The 20,016-nt window shown below is 33.8% G+C and overlaps 1 protein-coding gene across 3 annotated transcripts in view; it reads right to left on the bottom strand.

Annotated features, from left to right (window-relative positions):
• Nucleotides 1-1,728: 1,728 nt before the first annotated feature.
• Nucleotides 1,729-20,016, bottom strand: part of GNPDA2 (glucosamine-6-phosphate deaminase 2) — a 30,547-nt gene continuing 12,259 nt past the window's right edge. For all 3 annotated transcript variants that reach the window (XM_007075918.3, XM_042984604.1, XM_042984603.1), the window contains exons 5-7: nucleotides 14,213-14,397; nucleotides 8,151-8,325; nucleotides 1,729-2,689 (exon numbers count right to left, since the gene is read on the bottom strand). In XM_007075918.3, coding sequence (XP_007075980.1) covers nucleotides 2,628-2,689; nucleotides 8,151-8,325; nucleotides 14,213-14,397 — 422 coding nt within the window. In that variant the 3' untranslated portion in view covers nucleotides 1,729-2,627. The remainder of the gene's footprint in view (nucleotides 2,690-8,150; nucleotides 8,326-14,212; nucleotides 14,398-20,016) is intronic.

Genomic DNA, 20,016 nt, shown 5'->3' with positions numbered 1-20,016 from the left:
TACCATGTTTACCAAGTTAATGAACAAATGAGAGGGCAGATGGTATTACAGTAAGAGAAATAATTTAGCGATTTAATTTTGTCCTCTACCTTGAATGTACTGAATGACATAAATGTCTTTTGGGGATAAGACTATTGATACATGTTATACTAAGGTTATTACATTATGAAGTAATTCTACAGAAGATAGGATTTATTAAAATTGTGTATAGAAGTTAATTACCTGTGATTTCATTCTTATATAACCTTTGATATCTTTCCTATCTCTTCTAGCTGTATTAGAACAGATGAAGTATGAAATTCTGTAACAGTATTTTGGAAAATGGCAGTATATTTGAAACTAGAAGAGCATTTACATATAATTTCTAATACAGAGTGTTCTGTTCTACCATTACTTTCAGGAGAAAGAAGTTGGTACCTGACATGAAGTATACACAATGTGTGTACTATGTAATATTTATGTTTTATTAGTAGGCATAGAATTTGGACACATTTAATTTTCTTCCTTTAAGCTCTGACTTTTTAGGAAGCAATTTTACTTAAAGTAATAAAATATATTTTTCAAATTTCTTAATATAAGCTTAAGTTCTCTCCCCTGGTCACTCTACCAAACAGATGATTTTCATGGTTTAGAGTTGTGTGCCTTCTAAGTGTATCCCTGATAGGACCTTGCTATACTAAGATTTTTGCAGATACTACAATAATGTAAATGAGTATTAGAATAGCCACCATTTATTGAGTTTAATATGTGACAGCCACTGAACTGAGCTCCATAGGCATCGCGTCATTCAGTCTACACACAGTCAAGATACAGATACTATTACCATCCTATCTTACAGGGCAAGAAGCTCAGACTCCCACATTGCCAGTGTCATTGACAGAGCTAGGATTTAAACAGTGGTTTCTTTATCCGAACCCCACCAGTTCTTAGCTACCATAGTTTATTGCCTTGTGGAAATATCTATTAGCCTTCTTAGTTCTTTACTTAGCAGCAGCTTGGCCTCTGAGCTAGGGAGCTAGAGTCACCAGAAATCAGTTTGCTTGAGGACCTGAACCTAAAACCAGCACCTAACATCAGGGGCAGTGATGGAAAGATCTTCTAAACTGTGTTTCAGCTATCCCATTTAAAGCACAGAAGTTAACTACTGACCATGTACTAAAACAGGTATCTTTAGCTATTTCACTATAATACTAGGACATTCTTAGTTCAGATTGTTTGTAGTAAACGGTACAATTTTATTACCAGGTGTGTGACTGGAAGATTATACTGACATAGTAGTCATTTAAAGACCATTTGTAACACTTAAGGTTATTGTAAACTGCATTACCTGTAATTAAAGGAGCATATTTTATTTTAAACGTTATATTTATTTTTGTTTAATTTTTATTGTTAATACATTTCAATCACATTTCAATTAAGGTATGCTTAATTAAGTATGTTAAGTAATGTTCTTCTAGGTGCAAACAAAATATGCAGAAGGGAGCATTTTTTATTCCCCAAGGAGTGACTAAGAAATTATAGGTAGAATCATTGCCTTTTCACTTAGATCTCCCCAAATGCATGATGGCAACAAACAAAAATAAATGCAGGCTCAATACAACTATTAATGTTGGAATCTCTCAGATGTGTGTATTCAGTTTCACTTCTGGAAATAAAATTTAGATGGCATTTGTTTATTATAAGCTTTATTTGAATTAAAGATAGAAAACAATATAGTTTTATTTGCAGTTTAATGATGCAGGTTGTTAATGGCAATCTAAAATAGTTTACAGTAATTCCTTTTATATATACTTTATCATGTTATCTTTTTAGACATATAAGTAAGGAATAAAGCTAATCATTTATGAAGTTTAACAATAATCAGAAAATTGTCTTCAAAAGAATTTCCTTAAGAGTGTTGCTAGGTATAAAGTTCATAATTGCCAAAATACTTATTAAAAGCATGAACCCAAGTCATTAAATAAAAATAAGAGCACATTTGTAAAAAAAGTGCTGTAGAAGGTGGTGCACAAAAATCATGCACTTATACATACTTTCCAAGAGGACGTAAACTGTACTTTTAGGCACTGTCATTTCTTCAGATTTTCTGTTCCAATAATATACAGCAGGACTTTTCATGTCCAGATGCCACTGCAGGAAGGGGACTAAGGCAACCACGTGCAGAAAAGCTTGTGTGTAATGCACAGAAAATACAAAGATTACATTCCAAAACTAAAGGTTTGCAATGATTTTTTGATACCTGAAAGGTGGAGTGTCTTTATGTGATTAAAAAATAAAATTCTTGAGAATGCCACCAGATTCGTATGAATGATACTTGATGTATATTCTTCACATTTAAAATGACTTGAAATTTTTAAACAGACATTTCATTTCTGCACTGTTTTATAGAGTGGCTGTGTGGCTTCTGTACTTTACAATAACAGCTATTTGTGAGAGCCAACTACTTCTCCTAAACCTTAGTATAAAATGGACACATTGTAAATATGGAATGTTTAACATATAGGTATTGGACTTCAAAAATGACAGTCTTCAAAAAATCCCCATGTTTTATCATATTGCATAGCTGAAAATTCATCTACTTATAAAAGTGTTCTGTTCATTCAAGCAGAATTTTGCTCCAATCTCCTTCAATTTCCTTCTTTCATACTGTATAGTGGATCCACAAGTTTATTGTGCACATGCATTAAACCTTAAAGAAAAAAAGCACAGTTCTAGTTTTATTTTTAATTTTGAATTATATCTCATTTACTTTAGAAACTAGAAGAGTTTATAAGACACAATAAGTATATCATTTCCTGTCTGATACAGAATAAAGTTTTATTGAAAAATGAAAATAGAAATGTTCTATAATGGTTAGTTGTAACTACCTAGCAAACAGCAATTTACAGTATTTATGGAGCTGTAGATCTAGGAGGTGTACAGATTCTTTGGGAGTAACCGGAAGTAGAAGCAGTTCTTGTCTTCAGAGCTTCAGTATGACAAAAATCACAAATGTGAATACTGACTTGATGAATACACTTTAATTGTATCTGTAAGTGTGTTGAATTTGATCCTCTGGCATTTCCTCTACCAGACTCCAGCTAGGGACAGAACTGTTGTTACACTAGGATAGTATTACCCTATTCATTCATCTGGCAAATTATTTTCCATTATTTTGGCGTGTGTGTTTACAGTAATAAGCCACACTGAAGGAAGTTAGTGAAAAAAAATCCAAGGTACTATTAAAAAGTTGGACAATCCAGGGGCGCCTAGGTGGCTCGGTCGGTTAAGCGTCCGACTTTGGCTCAGGTCATGATCTCACGGTTCGTGGGTTTGAGCCCCGCGTTGGGCTCTGTGCTGACAGCTCAGAGCCTGGAGCCTGTTTCAGATTCTGTGTCTCCCTCTCTTTCTGCCCCTTCCCCACTTGCACTCTGTCTCTGTCTCAAAAATAAATAAACATTTAAAAAAAAAAGTTGGACAATCCATATTTAAACGTTAACAAAAGAGTTAAACTTAGAATACAAGAAAAAATAGAGCAGTCAGTACTGAGCCATCGCTGACTCCCAAGTGCTGAGAATTGGAAGCTGCCCACCTGGCAGAAATCAAGTACAGCCCCAACTCTTAGGATGTAACAGAGCTAGAGACGGTTCAAGGAGTCTTTGAATCTCCCACATTAATATACGAATGTGTGTGAGCATGTGTGCATTTTTTTCTGAGGACAGTCTCTTCACCAGATTTTCAAAGTGGCCCATGACCCAGAAAGTGAAGAGCCATGACATGAACCCTGGTTTTTCTTTTTGCTCTTAACCCCTACCTTCCATTTTGCTTTAAAATTTTTGGAGTATAATCTGCCTGGCTGGCTCAGTTGGGAAGAGCAGGTGAGTATTGATTTCAGGGTTTAGTTCAAGCCATACGTTGGGTGTAGAGATTAAAAAAAAAAAAAAAAAGTATAATCTAGCCCTGTTTTATCAATACACTTTAATGGTTCTCTGTTCTATTAACAGGAACTTTTTCTGCTGCTTTGTTAGCTCTTCCTTACATTTGTGCTGTTGCTTTTGCCATTTCCTCCCAATCTAAATGCTACTATCCATTTTCTGGGGCTTTGAATCCTACCAAGTTAGAAGTTAAACTATGCTATTTAACTCTTTCTCCTTATTTAATAACCTTTGGACTTCATGGGGTTATTTATAGAATTCACTGCTTAGATGGTTTCATAGTCTTGTGTTCTCCCATCTATCTACCTATCCGACTATCCACCATTTATCAAATGCCTCCAGTATACCAAGCAAACTTCTAGACAGTGAAATCATGCAGTGAAAAAAACTTAAGTCCCCACCTCTATGGAGCTTTTATTTTAATGAAATACATTTTATTTTCTCAAATCACTTAATGAGCCAACTTTTTATGATACTGAGTCACCTACTTGCAGATAGGGATACTTGTTACATTTCTTTTTGTTAACACTATGGGAGACTATGTATTTGAAGGCACTTAAGCCCCTTGGCTGATGACACTAATTGGTAAATATACTTTTATGTTTACCAAAAATATACACTAAAAGGTAATGTGTATAGTGCAGAAGAAATATTTGCTAATAAAAACTATCAGATGATATCTCCTATTTAAAATAGGATTTAACTGAAAAGTTTAATTCAGCAACCAATATGTAAAGAGCAGTAAAATGGGGACTAGAGAAAGCCAGGAGGAGAGGGAACAATAAAGACAAAGGTAATTTTAGCCACTTTGTTCAGAAGATGTATTCTCTTATGGAGAAGTAGCTATAATAAGGTTCATTCTACTTGATACAATTCATCTATCATTTACTTACAGCTTTGATCATGGAGATAATACATTAGAGACTTAAAACACAAAACAAAATAAACAAAAGTTCAACTCTATAAGATTTAACTATATATTGGCTGTAACTTTTAAACTTAAGGCTGTTTCCAAACTAGAAATTATTTTGAAAATTTTATTACTTGCATTTTGGAGGACACAAAGAATTTACTATGACCTAAGGTTAAACTGACAACTTTCAATACAAGAATTTGATAGAAACAAACCATTGCTATTTAAATCACTAACAGACAAAAATAAATTGAATACTAAAACGTATAGACTTCCTGACATGTCGCCAGAAGAAGTGAAATGTCATAGATTCTAAATGTCAGTTTTATGGTTTTGGCTCAATCTGAACTCATTAAACCTCTGTCAATCTATTGGAGCAGGGCCTACAAAGGATGAAGCCAAAAAAAATGTTCACTATGATGATGATGTCTTGAAAATATATTCTCTTAACATAAAATAAGTTTTATATAAAATTAGCAAAAACAAATCAGAAAACATTCAATATTAAACTATATTTTCCTGTGATTTACTGCTATCTTTTAAAAGGTATACCTGTATACTGAAATAAACTTCCATTAACTAATGATTTTTATTTTAGATGCAGTTAACCTAGATTTTCATAGAGAGCTAAATAATTAGAACCCTTTTAGGCACTTTTTAGTGATGGCAGAAGAAAGAGTAGTGATGTGAACACAATACGAAGAATTATAGACGGTAACCACAAGATTCATATTCTCCAGTACATCTTGAAGTGATAGAATAACTCAATGAAGATATGGAATGTATATAAAACTACATTTGAATATGCATAAATCTATGAATATTCAGTTCTACCCTGTATTAAAATACCGTACTATGAAATGAGGTCTGATATAGCCTGAACAAGATCTCAATTCCATTTTTCTCCATATTGGAGGCACACTGACTGAGGCTGATACCCTGAACCTCTTCAGAAATATACGCAGCTCCCCTGAGGTACAAAATACAGTGTCTTCAAAAGAGCAGTGCAGTGATTCTCTCATAGTCTACACTTCAAGATGTTTCAGAAGAACTTAACAATCTGATAGATGAATTAAAAGAACAAAATATATATAATCACCTACCTCCTGTCTGTTTTAAATTACCTTTAAAATAGGTCGGAAGCAATTATTTTAGTATGAAAACTAAAATTGCTTTTGGAAGCAGTTGTTATAGTATGAAAACAACCCAAACAAACAGAAATATGGTTTAGATAGCCAATTTATACCTATTCTATGAGGCAGCGTAAGAGTGGACAAAAGCCTAGACTCCAGATAAGTGTGGTATCACTTAACCCGCTCTACCCACATACAAACTGACTTTGGGTGACAATATCTCTATTAAGCCTGTGAACTCATCTATAAATGGGATTATATAAGAGTATCCACTTCATAGAATTGTGCAAATTAAGTAAATCAAGTATAATCCATTTAGAATAGTGACTGGTCATTTAATTATTATAGGCTATTGAGTATTTCATTAAATATTTGCTTCACATAAAATGTAAACTTTTTCTATAAAAAACAAATGGAGAAAGTCTGATAAGCACAGGGGTTTGAGGATTGCTGGTATATTAAAATATGAGAATGTTAAAAAGAATCTCCTTAAAACCGGCATTAAATAAAATATGTGGATAATGGGGATTCCTCCTGTTAATTTTTTCAAGGAGTCTAGTATTTGTAATGAAATCCAAAAGACTACATACATGGGTAAAACTCCATCCAAGAGCTCTGTCATATTCACAACTCATGACAGATATTTCTGCTTTTACCTGCTAACTTATTAAACAGAAATTTTTCAGTTTAATTTGATATCTGTGTGGCTTGGCCAAAAAAAAGTAATTTTGATGAAAATATAAATACTAGCAATAATAAGGAAATGTTTAAGTGAATTATGATACATCTACTTGACTATTATATAGTCATTAAATTTACTTTTGAAGATTATTTAGTAAAATAGGAAAATGCTCACAACAGTTAAGTACAAATAGAAACCATATAAACATCAAAATTGTGTTTGTTTACTGTTCATCCAACTTCCATCATTTGTGCATCACCTTCAAGATTTCTGCCACATTCACACATTTACATGAACTATAGAGTTAATTTAAAAATTTCCTTTAAATTGACATAAGTTACATACTATATTTCATGAATGAGACACTGAAGACTACAAGACACACATTATTTTATGCACCATTAAGAAAAAAATGCTACCAGTAACTGACAGTGACACGAATTTTAAACACATCCCAGTTTCAGACAAAACAGATGAAAAAAGATGTCTTAGAGGCAATAAAATATGGTAACTTCTTTAGCCCTGTCAAAGCAATTATATTCATGAAATATAGGTTTGATTGGTTCAGTATATTTTTCCTAATACATGTTAAATAAATACCTAGTTACTAGCGTAAGAAAATTAAAAATACATATTCATTCATGTAATAACAGTATTACACATAACTACATACTTTGTGAATTACTGACATGTGTGTGTCTCTATATATATGACCAGTTATATTTTCGTATCAGCTACAGGTACTTTATAAAGAGCACCTATTTATACAGCTTTTCATGTGTATATGTGGAATTCACTCTTAAGCAGAGAACGGGTTCTAAACAGTATAGTCCTTGAAAACCTGTTAAATCACCCATTACATCAAGCACTTGTGGTTTCATGTATAAAACCTGGTACAGCAAGGTTTAAGAATTACTGAACTAGACTGCAGGAAGAGTCAAAAGGAAAATCTACATGCAGAAGTCTGGGCAGTCAAACCCTGCTTACTTGCAGAGTTTATTCCATACTGTTGACACAGAACCATTATAACTACATGGGAATAATTTGAATTTGTGAAGATTAGATGAGATAGTGGGTGACCCAACCTATCTGCTGATTAGGTTCTATTTTAAACATAGCTTGGCGAGGGAGATGGAACAGGGAAACAATGGAAAAATCAGAACATATATACATTTCCTTTTGGGTTATTTAATTTTGCATATACAATTATGAAAGTAAATATTTTATTAAATTTGGATTCAAGAAAAATATTGTTCACTGAAAATACAGATTGAAGAGATTCTCTTCATGAAAAAAATAGGAAAATATTCTGAAAGCAACTATTATCTGCAGTGAGACTTTTCTATTTTCCTTAAAAAAAAAAACAAAAAAAAACTGGCTAGTGTGTTGGTAAAAAGCCAGTTTTCAATAGGCACAGTGCAGGATGTAACTCCACAGTCTCATTAGGTTTTAACTGTCATCTATAATGGAACGTTCTCACAATCTGCTTCTGAAATTTCAATGCTCACCTTTAAAGTATTTCACAGTTTTAACTCTTAATTCTAAAGTAGCATCTTCATCACACACAAAAATAGTTCGGGGATGCTGCTGGAAAGCGGAAACAGTCCACATGTGATTTACTCCTTCTTCTATTGCTTTGTAGAGAGCAAATGCCTTGTGTGCACCTGTTATGAGGATCATTACCTGGAAAATCATGACCATTACATATTAATTCTTAAAACATGTTTCAAATGACGAAAAAGCTTTTTTTTTTTTTTAAGAAACAAAGATGCTAGCACCAATATTCTTCTGAAGGCAAAACAAAAATAAATAGCTACATATTTCTTCACAGTTCAAGAGTTTTATTTCTGTTCAAGATAAAAGGAAAGCATAAACTGTATCTCTCTTCTGGTTTATGAAAGTAAAATAGTATCTTATTATAGAGTATTGCTGAATATACCATAATGCATAGTTATTAATATATTAAATACTGACGTGCAGAAGAGACCTGGGAGAATGAAGAAGAAAGGAAAGGGCTGTTTTGCAAAAGCAGAATTACAAGTCAGCAAAGAATTTATATAACCAAGAATGATATACCAATTGCTCTAGTCCAGACAAGCAATACAGTAGATATTACTTTGAAAGTAAGAGAAAGAAGCCTAAAGACTATTTCATTGAACATGTGCTATCTAAAGTTGTCTTGAAACAAAAACTAGATTTAAAAAAAGGATTAGGGATCTACTGAAATGCAAGAACTGCCCTTCAGGCACACATGACTGAGAATACCCTTATGAACTATAGAAAATCCAAGCTCTTGGTCCCCAATTCCTACAACCTATAATTCAAAGAACATGTGCAAATGAAAGTGGCTATGCATCAGAATGAATCCCTACCATTTTTAGCACTAAATCAATCCTATTTTGTAAGTTAATCTAAACAATATATGTAATCTTTTAAACATGACTTTTTCTCACTGGAATGGTTAACTAAAAAATGAATATTAAGGTGGTTTTAATTCAAAAATATTGTAACAACATAAAAATTCTGCTTTGCCTATTTTAAAACCACACTTCTAAACTAGGAAGAAATTAAAGATTAATGAAACAGATACTCTACTTATTTTATCAAGATTTAATACTTTTCATCTTGAAGCTATACATACTCATTACTATTAGAGCCCATGAACTGAGAGATATGTATGAATTTCTACAAATGTTCTTACTGAGATTTCTTGTTCTTAAGTATAAAGATCTAGGCTAGTGGAAAATTCATCACATAAAAGCTTTTGTTTTTTTAAACAAAAACTGTATTTGATATAACAAGGTAAGCATAACACAGATTAACAGATTTGTTAATTAGTTTTCCCTGCTGGATATTAACCAGTGTTTTGTATTGTTTTGTTTCTTAAGAGTAATATATGTGTTATAGAGGCATTAAAAAAAAAAATACAGGTTCTTTGTTTCATCCTGTCTTTCAATTTATAATCTTTGGAGTTAGGACCCAGGAACCAGGGTCCCCTAAGTGATTATTAAGCAATCTGGCAGAAGTCCTTAGACTAACAGCTGAGAAGTCTCTACCAAGTTTCTTTCATGCTTTCTTAAATCTAGTGATTACAGCATAAAGCATACTTTCTCAAGTTTTATTTTAAGACACCGTCAAAATATGATTTGGTGGTTACAAAGTTCAAACACTGAACTTAGCACTTTCCTTGAATTACCTCATTTATCTCCTCAAAACAACAGCATGAGATACTGTTCTTATTCACATTTTACAGAAAATGAAATAGAAGCACAGATATTCTGTAACTTGCCCAATATTCCTGTAAGACTAAGATATAAACAAGTCTTATTCCAGGGTCTATATCCTTAACTACATTAGATTGTCTCTTGAGAAATAAGGAAACTGTTAAAAGGTCTGCCAATTAGACAATATGAGCTAACTGTCATTACTGAAGCAAATAATGTAAAATAGTAATGGGAGAAGTGGCAACAAATTTCTATGTTGAATGTATACTGTGAAAAAACAAAGACAAACATTTACCAATGAGTAAGGGTAAATACACATTATGAAAAGAGTGAAATGAAAGGAAGCTGCTGAACGTCCGGTGTGGGATGAAGAATTACTCATTAGTGTGTGTGCAAGCCTAAGACATACATAACCTTTAACTGAGAATTAAGAAATATCTAGAAGAAATGAAAAAAATATTGCTCTCGGAATGTAATTTGATGGTGGTATGTGATTAGTTTTACTCTACGCACTCCAGTATTCTCAAGGAAAGTATTTCTCACATGAAAAAGCTTTAGAGTAGCTCCTATCTGAAACCAAGTCTTTAAAGATAAGCAGGAAAGCTCCACACAGGGGGCATGTCAGACAGTTATGGGGTGGTCAGTAAAAAGCTAGAAATTTGATAAGGCTGGAGTATAGGAAAATGAAAGGAAATGCTTGAACACTGGTGGAGATCTGATAATACAGAATCTTTTTATGGCAGAGAGGCTAGGCTTCATTTTTTGATAGAATAATAGGGCATCAGAGACTCTTAATTACATAGGTAAGTAATAAACTGAACTATGGTTTTGAAAAAAATAATTCAGAGTGTAACACACAGAACGTGATAAAGAATGGATATAGCCATGATTTAGAATGGGTTTGCAATAATTCTTGAAAAAACTGATATAGGCTTAATAGGCAGTGGTGATGGAGGGAGGGCAGGATCCTTATTTACCTTTAAGTAGTTTATTAAATAGTTGGAATTTGGTGACTCATTAGATGTAGAGAAGATGCTGAGAATGACCCACGTTTCAAGCTCAGATAATCTTCATGGTGAGTGCTGTTATTCACCAAGAGAGGGAATATTCAGAAGGGAAAGGCAAATTTGGTAGAAAGATAAATTTAAATTTTGGACAGTGTAAGTATATAAGGAGTCTTTAAACATCTCGATGTCAGCTAGAAGTTGGAAATATGAAACTTGAACCTTCAGAAAGTTAAGATAAAGATATGTATTATTATTACTGTACTGAGAGTACTTTATCTTTTTGGAATAGTAATAAAACTACAGAAAGAATGTTACAAAGAGTTACTGCTGTTGACTTATTAAAAAAAAAAAAAAAAAAGTCTTGCTCTAAAGCATGCAGAGTGGATATACAGTTCCAAGATGAAACCCTAGGGAACAACAATATTCAAGACGCAGATGAAGGAAGAACGGCCTGGGAAGCAGACTGAGAAGGAATGCTCAGAAAGAAAGAAGAATGCTAGAGTTTTATGATGGAAGGAATGGTCAACAGTCATAGATGATGAAAAGACACTCAGTTGGACCAGAACTGCAGAGAAGATGCCAGTTTTAGCAATGAAGAAATCATTGGTGACGTCAGTGATTTCTAGTAAAGCAACAAAATCAAAAGCAGATTCTTAAGTTTTATTAGTTTTTCTTATGTCATCTTAAGAATAAATATCTAAAGCATTACAATAATATATAACAAATATAAATGTTACAACGGTGAAAAAAATTTATCTTTTCTTTTGAAATTACCTTTAGAACATATGACAATATCTTTAAATATACCTCAGTAAAAACAAATTTGAATCCTTTGAAGGCAGATTTAGCTTTTGACAAAGAGCCAAAAGTCAATAAAAATCAGATCTGATGGTTCAAGTAAATAACCAAGCTGTGGATAGAACTAACCTTGTCTAACATGAATCATGAACATAATGCATTAAAACTATTTCCCAAAGTTATTAAATACTTATTATATTGCGGGCACTGTAAGGTACTAGATATATATGACCTATAAACTCACAGGATTGTAAGTTAGTAAGAAAAAAGATATTAAACCAGTAAACATACAAGAACAATCAGAAATTGTGAAAAGTGCAAATAAAGGAAAAGAACAATGGTCTGAGAGAAAATAGAAAAAAGTAACTCTGATTATGAGGATTATGGTTAAGAAAGGGGTTTCTGAATGTTGAAAACTGCAAGGTGCCATTTCAGCTAAGCAAAGTCCAGAGAAGTAGAGCATTTCACATACACCATTAGTGTGAAGGCCTCAAGCCAAGGAAAGAGTGATAAAGTAGTGAAGGGTGTGGTTCCTTATCTAGTTGACAATTCCCAATCTTAAAGAAACCTGTAATAACTTCCAGGGTGTCACCTCCAGGGTGTGTACAGAGGTCTTCATTAACCGAGTTGCCAAAATGAGGCTGCTTAGTGATGAACTAATTAACCACTAAGGAATTTACTTTCCTATTCAAATGTACTTTGCATTTAACAGTAGCATCTGCCCCATACATTGATTCAAAGTTCTACTAAGTGTATTTTTAAATTTTTTTTAATTTTTTTTTACATTTATTTATTTATTTTTGAGAGACAGAGAAAGAGCACAAAGCAGGAGATGGGCAGAGAGAAGGAGACACAGAATTAGAAGCAGGCTCCAGGCTCTGAGCTGTCAGCACAGAGCCTGACACAGGGCTCGAACTCACAAACTGCGAGATCGTGACCCGAGCCGAAGTCGGACGCTTAATCGATTGAGCCACCCAGGCGCCCTTAAGTGTATTTTTTTAAATATTTTATTTTTAAGTAATCTCTACACCCAACGTGGGGCTTGCACTCACAACCCTGAGACTAGAGTCGCATGCTCTACTGACCAAGCCAGTCAGGCACTCCTTAAATGTATTTGTTCTTAATGAAACTGAAATTGAGGAGCAGCTTACATCACAGCTAATACCACTGGCAAATGAAAATCTGTACACATTAAGCTCCTTAAAATTAAACGTAAGAAAATCATTAAGTACCATGACATGATATTTATTTCAAAAGAATGCTATAAAAATCAAAGTACTAAGGCTCCTGAGAAAATAATAGAGTCCTACAATAGTTCTGCCATAATGATTTATAATCATGCTGGGAGTGAAAATTGTGAGGTGAGTGAGTGGCATCATAAAATCTTGTTGGAAAAACTGACCAAAAGAAAATCAATACTTGAACAACCCTCTGGTCATTCTAAGAATTAATGTAAGTACGTTATAACTTTCATCTTATTAAATGGAAGAAATCTATTTGTATAACTTTCATATTTTAGAAATACAATTGCTCTAAAATCTTTTTTCAACTTATAAAATTTCAATCCTTAAAAGGCCTTTCTTCATATAGTGGAAGTGATAACTTCCACATGAAAAACTACATTTTGAATGACAGTTCCTAGGTGTACGTTAAAGTCTAGACATATTTACATTAAGATCATTTACTTACTCATCATAACTTTTCTGTACACTTTACTCAAAACCTATCCCATCTTGTTGCCACAAAAGAAAGGAATTTCCATATAATGTAGCCACTTAGAATCATGAGCTGACTATAATTTTTTCTGTTATTCTCAGGGAAGGAAATGAAAGCCCAATTAAAAATTAAAAAATTAGGGGGCGCCTGGTGGCTCAGTTGGTTAAGTGTCTGACTCTTGATTTTGGCTCAGGTCATGATCTTGCAGTTTGTGGGTGCAAGCCCATGTCAGGCTCTGTGTAGACAGTACAGAGACTGCTTAGGATTCTCTCTCTCAAAATAAATACACTTTAAAAAACATGATGGTTCTTTTAAAAAAAAATTACAAAGGAGGGAAGGTCTGTGCAGAGTTCTTGTCTTTTTAAGTATACCAAATTTAGAACAGATCCAGCCTTAGACGGGTTCTTTTTCTGTTGGAAACTAACTGGCTATCCTCCTACAGTCAAGATGTACTTTACACTGAATTATCCCAAGCCTCCAAAATTATCTACAGCCTAGGGCTGTAACTAGCCTCATAGTCCTTTCACCAGATTATTTCACTTAGAAACAGACCATTTGATCAGTATAATTTTAGAAACTCAAACTGTAACGCAAGGAATAGGCACATGAAGCAGTACTCCAAAAGGGATGGTACCTAATTCTTAGTTTACATAAGCTACAAAAACTTAATTTAGTTAAATTTTAAACACTGCAATGAGACTTACAGAAGCTACTGAAAGCTAGATAACAATTTACATTGTGAATAGGATGTAACCAAAATATCACTTATTTGGTGCTGTTATTTCCTACAAAATCTATAGACATCAAAGAATATTTAATTCTTACTTCTCTTGCATCCATCACTGTCCCCACGCCAACTGTTAGAGCCATAGTTGGCACCTTCGATAAATCTCCATCAAAATATTTAGCATTTGCCAAAATGGTGTCCATCGCTAGAGTCTTTAATCTTGTCCTTGACACTAAACTGGATCCTGGCTCATTGAAAGCGATATGGCCATCTGGACCAATTCCTTTTAAAAGAAGTATACATACACATATACACATAAAGTAAATAAGGTTTCCCAAAGTTCAAGTTGTTTTAAAGAGCAAAGTCATAAACACGCTCACCTTGTTTTATTTGATAGCCGAATATCTAATGCTGCATGAAAATATTTGTTCCTGTATTTGATTCAACAAGTATTTCAATGTTTTCCACATGCTTAGCACTGAGCAAGAATGATTGTAATAGCAGTAAAATTAAGTATTACCTTATATCAGCATAACACTTCACAGTTTATAAAGCATTTTTGCATCTCAACAACACATATTTAAAAATCTTTAAGATAGTCTTACTAGGCCTATTTATTTGCCTCATCTCCCCAACCTATTTTTGAGCTCAAAAGAAAATTCTGGGGGTGCCTGGGTGGCTCAGTTGTTTTGAGGGTCTGACTTCAACTCAAGTCATGATCTCACTGTTCGAGAGTTCGGGCCCCACATCAGAGGCTCGCTGCTGTCAGCACAGAGCCCGCTTAGGATGCTTTGTCTCTATCTCTGCCCTTCTCCCGCTTGCACTCTCTCAAAAAAAAACAAAGAAACTCTGGCATTCAAGGGTAATACATGACTTATTCAAGATAACAATTTAGTAAATACTGAGACAAAACTGAAATCTAAATCTTCTGATGCCTAACACAGTGGTGTTTAATACTTTAACTTGGCTTGGTTCTAGTCTAGATGGGGCAATTAACTACTGGACCTCCCTGTAGCAGTTTCCTCACTTACAAAAATGTCTAGAACGGATAATACTGGGCAGTAGTTTGCTTCAGACTTTTTTGACTAGAAATATATATGACACTGCAATCTAGTAGTACACATGTAAACACATAAACACAAACCAAGGTAATTAAAAACAAGAACGCATGAAACAATACTTACCCCTGCTAGGAGCCATTCTATTTAATTCTATTTCATTAGCAAAACACACAAAAGGGAAATGCTAAATGTGAATGACTATATTGATTTCATGACTTAATAATGGGTGACAACTACAACTTGAAAACACTGCTTTAAACAGACATACTGACAGTTCTAATATTCTAGGATCGCCTCTAAATAATAGATGGGAACATGACATTCTTTATTTGAATGAAACTGGAAGTAAATCTTTTTGTAAAATGAAGAATCTCTATAGCATGAATAAATCAAGTTTTACACATGGGTACTCTAATAGATTTCTGACAACCTCAATGAAAAAATAAACTCATACGTTCTGAGTCAAAATATCTGTTACATTTATATTCTTCATATTAACTTTAATGATAGATATGTGTATTTTACTGACTCTTAACCTACAAGTCTAACCAATTTCTCCCAGATTACAACAAAGCAAAAATGACAACAAATAACCTGGTTTTGATGGAAGAAATGAAATCTAAGGGAGCAGATATAAGCTACCAAAGCACTACGTTCTAGAAATTTTTAATGTGGTGACCTAAAGTCTGACCTACATGTCAGTGACCTACATGTAGTGACCTACATGTGGTTAATATGTATGGACTTTTTCCATTAGTGTATATCTGCTTGTTAATAAAATTTTTAAATTAAAAATATGAATTTCTCTCTAGATTGGTAAAATTGTTCTGTTTCTCCTCTTAAGTGTACATCGGTGCAAATATTTACATTTTTCTATTTATGTATAAAGAAGAAAGGATAGAACCATGAAAATAAAAGTTCCAGAAAAAATAGGAAGTCCTCAAGGATCAACACCAGTGTTGTCAGTGGTGATGTGGGTCATACAAAAGTGTACAGTACGGCTGAAATTATCAGTAGTGTCAATACAGCCCCTTACTAACCAACAGTAACTATCAGAAATTGAGCTTCCTGATATATTTTAAAAGTGTTCAGAATGTTTCATAAAGCTTTATAAAACTTTCTTTAAAATAATCATGAAATGTAACAACCATGGCAAATTCTCAGTATTTAAGTCAACCTAATACATTAGCACCTTTATGAAATATCTCTAAAACCTCAGGATCTAGATTACATGCCTTTCCTATGTCCCTAAAGTTCTGTGGGGTAGAATGTAAATTTCACTGGAGTAAGGACTCTCTCTATAACCTTACTTACTTACTTAATTACTGTATCCTTACCTCTTAGAACAATACAGGACACATAGGAGGCCCTCAATAAATAATGGCTGAAGAGATGAACAGATGGTTGCTATTCTTTGGTATGCTCAGTATACTTTCTCCCTCCTCCTCCTACACTGCTCTGCTTCCCTCACAATGGAGGGGACCTTAATCTACTCTATATCTCTCTGAGGGAGGATGATTGTGGTCTAGTGATAAATACTTGTCCCCAGCTGAAACAATCAGAATTTCGCTCAGGAAATTCTGAAGATTGAGCAAGGATGCAGAAAAGAAAAAAGGTATCTAGAGCTGAGGTATTTGATGATAGCACTGCAGGAGAGGGTCCATGAGTTCCTACTTTGAAGATCTCAGGCTCCTTCATTCTTGTTCTTCCAAAGACTTGGCTGTTTCAACCCGTCTCCAAATTCTGTGAGTTAGCCTAGAATCATTCCAATGAATTCACTTTTGGTCCCAAAATAAGTCACAGTTACTTTCAAACCAAAGAATCTAATCATGTAACCAAAGAAGAAGGTTAAAGTTTTCCCCACTGTCTTATTTTTATTTTTTTAAAAACAGTACCTTAAAATAATTTTAAAGTTAGTAATACCTTTAGTTTATTTATAAAATTTCATATTTGTATATTTTATTGCTGGGGGTAGGTAAGGGATTGCACGACACACTTTGCTCTTTCTCTTAACAAATCTGTCGTCACAGAAAGAATGAGAACTTCAGAGATTATACATTTTCCTTTTTTCCTTTCTACTGAGGAAAGGGAATTCCTATTCTATTTACCAGGAGTAAGAAATGATGTGTTGATAGTCTTAAGCTCTTCTTATCCTACTATTTCAAATTCAGGTGTAAGGAATAGGAAAACCCATTTTGGCCTCAAGCCCAACCTGAAATCTCTAATCCAACTTTACCTTTATTAAGGCTGTTATTTTGATCCCATTTGGCTCAGTTCTTAGTGTTTTTATTAACCAACAAACCCTGGAACAAAAGAAGGGTAAGTGATAAGACCCAGATACCAAGCCTCATCTTGAAAATCCAATAACAAACCTAGATCAACAAAAGCAAAGAATCAAATGAGATTCTTTCATGAGTATACATCCAATAATAGGGTACCCCCAATAGGAAAAAGTTCAAAGAAAATGCAATAAGCTAACCCTCCTCCCTGTATACACAGAGTAATTATGTCCTTTGAATGGACCATGACATGACTACAGTGAAGATGTTAATGTAAGAGGAAGGAAATCATCTTTTTATATATATGTGTGTGTGTGTGTGTGTGTGTGTGTGTGTGTGTGTGTGTGTGTCTATGTCAGGGGAGAATGACTACAGGAAGCTTAAGAACAAAAATTGGTTAGAATACAGGTTCTTTCTAGAAGTAAGAGTCAGTCATAAACATAAATAACTATAATTTATACTCTATCTGTTCCAAATGGAAAACTAAGGTGACTTATAGTAAGGTAATATACCAAAATCTAAAAAGAAATGAGAAATGACTTAAAGCTATGGGGAAAGAAGAAAGTCTTACTGGAAATCTTTGATACGAGCACGTGGGTGGCTCAGTCAGTTAAGCATCTGCTCCTGGTTTCAGCTCAGGTCATGATCTCATGGGTCGTGGGATCGAACCCCACATTGGACTCTGAGCTGACAGCACAGAGCCTGCATGGGATTCTCTCTCCCTCTCTCTCTGCCCCTCCCCCACTCTCTCTCTCTCTCTCAAAATAAATAAATAAACCTAAAAAAATAAAAATCTTTGACAAGGGACATTCAACCTTACACATCACTTTAAGTTATAAATGCTTTCTGAGAAGCGGACAGAAAAAGAAAATGGAGTTTAGTTCTTATTTTCTCCCCCCAACCCCAGTAAATTCTATTTCCTAGCATTGAATCCCCAAGGGATTTGTCACATGGATCCTTATGTAAGGCAAATAAATTAACAGGAAAAAAGATATTCAAATGAAAAAGCAAACAAGATATTTTTCATTAAGCCATGTTTAATAATGAACCTCTAGTAACTACCATGCCTTTTTGTATGATGGTAAATGAGTGCAAATATGTCTTGATATAACTAAAATATAGACACATTATGTATAATTATATTACAGTAATTAGGTATACATTATAGTAATTCTACTTGATTTTGGTATGTAGTTTAGAAAATATGAAGAATGCATGGGTAATGCATTCCTTCAACATTCCCCAATACAAACTGCCTTAGTCTTGATACTGACAAGTACAAATGGTAATTATCTCAGAATTAAGCCATATGGACAAAACTGGAATGCAAATGCTTTCCAGGAATACTGAAATATTAGCAAATTTTATTAAAACATAGATAACTTTCAATTTTGAAAAGAAAAACAGCCTAGCTTGGATTCTTGCTCAGAGAACAACCATCCCATCTATAACAGAAAGTAAATGACACTGGCTCTGCTATGTGGAGATAAAAATTTCCTCAAAGAGAAAATTTCAATCTCACTCAATACGCTTAGAAGTAACCCAGTAAAAAAGCAGGAAATTCAATAAACTACAGAACAATTATTTCAGTATCTACAGTTCAGAAAGAGAAGACTGATGTACCAACCACTATGCAAGATGTTTTACATGTTATAACATAGTTAGTTCTCACAAGTTTTGGAATGGTTAATATTAATTCCTGTTTTACAAATGACTTAATTATACTGAACTTCAATAAATTTCTCAAAGTCATACAGATAATAAGTGGCCAAAACAGAATGCAAATTTATGCCTGACTGTAATACCCAAATTTTCCCCAAGGGCAATCAACCACCTCAACCATACTTGCCCACCTCACCCATAAATTAACGTCAATGTACAGCTCTACTAAAGGTCTAATTCATGTACTTTTAAGCAATCTTCTAGTAAATTAAATATAAGATATATCCAGAGAACTTAATGTTAGCTTAGAGCTTTGGCATGTTTAATTGCATAATAAAAACTCTGGCAAAAATCAATTTTAGCTCCAGTTTAGTTGATGTTATTCTTATGGTAATTAATTAGCTGTCCCAGAGGCTTCATAATAATTACAGAAAACCATGTTGTCATTACAAAGAAAGACACTTCTGGAGCACCTTGGTGGCTCAGTTGGCTGAGCGTCCAACACTTGATATTGGCTTGGCTCAGGTCATTATCTTGCAGTCATGAGATCCAGGCCCACATCAGGCTCCACCACTTGGAATTCTCGCTCACCCTCTCTCTGCCCCTCTCCCTTCCCTACTTGCATGCACGCGAGTGGGCACACTTTCTCTCTCTCAAAATAAATAAACATTAAAGAAAAAACATTCCTCCTATTTTCAATGGTACGTCATGCACACACATGTGCACGCGTGCACATGTGTATATATTATATATGTATGTTTGTGTGTATATATATGTATATACACATATATGTATACATACATATATACATATTTTAAGTGGAGTTTAGCCAATTAAACATTTATTTATTTGGAGTTTATAAAGATAATTATACAGCTTAGTTCATATTAACTAAAGGGT

The sequence above is a fragment of the Panthera tigris genome, chromosome B1 (genome assembly GCF_018350195.1).
Source record: "Panthera tigris isolate Pti1 chromosome B1, P.tigris_Pti1_mat1.1, whole genome shotgun sequence".
Lineage (NCBI taxonomy): Eukaryota > Metazoa > Chordata > Mammalia > Carnivora > Felidae > Panthera > Panthera tigris.
This window is presented reverse-complemented; position numbering and strand designations above follow the sequence as displayed.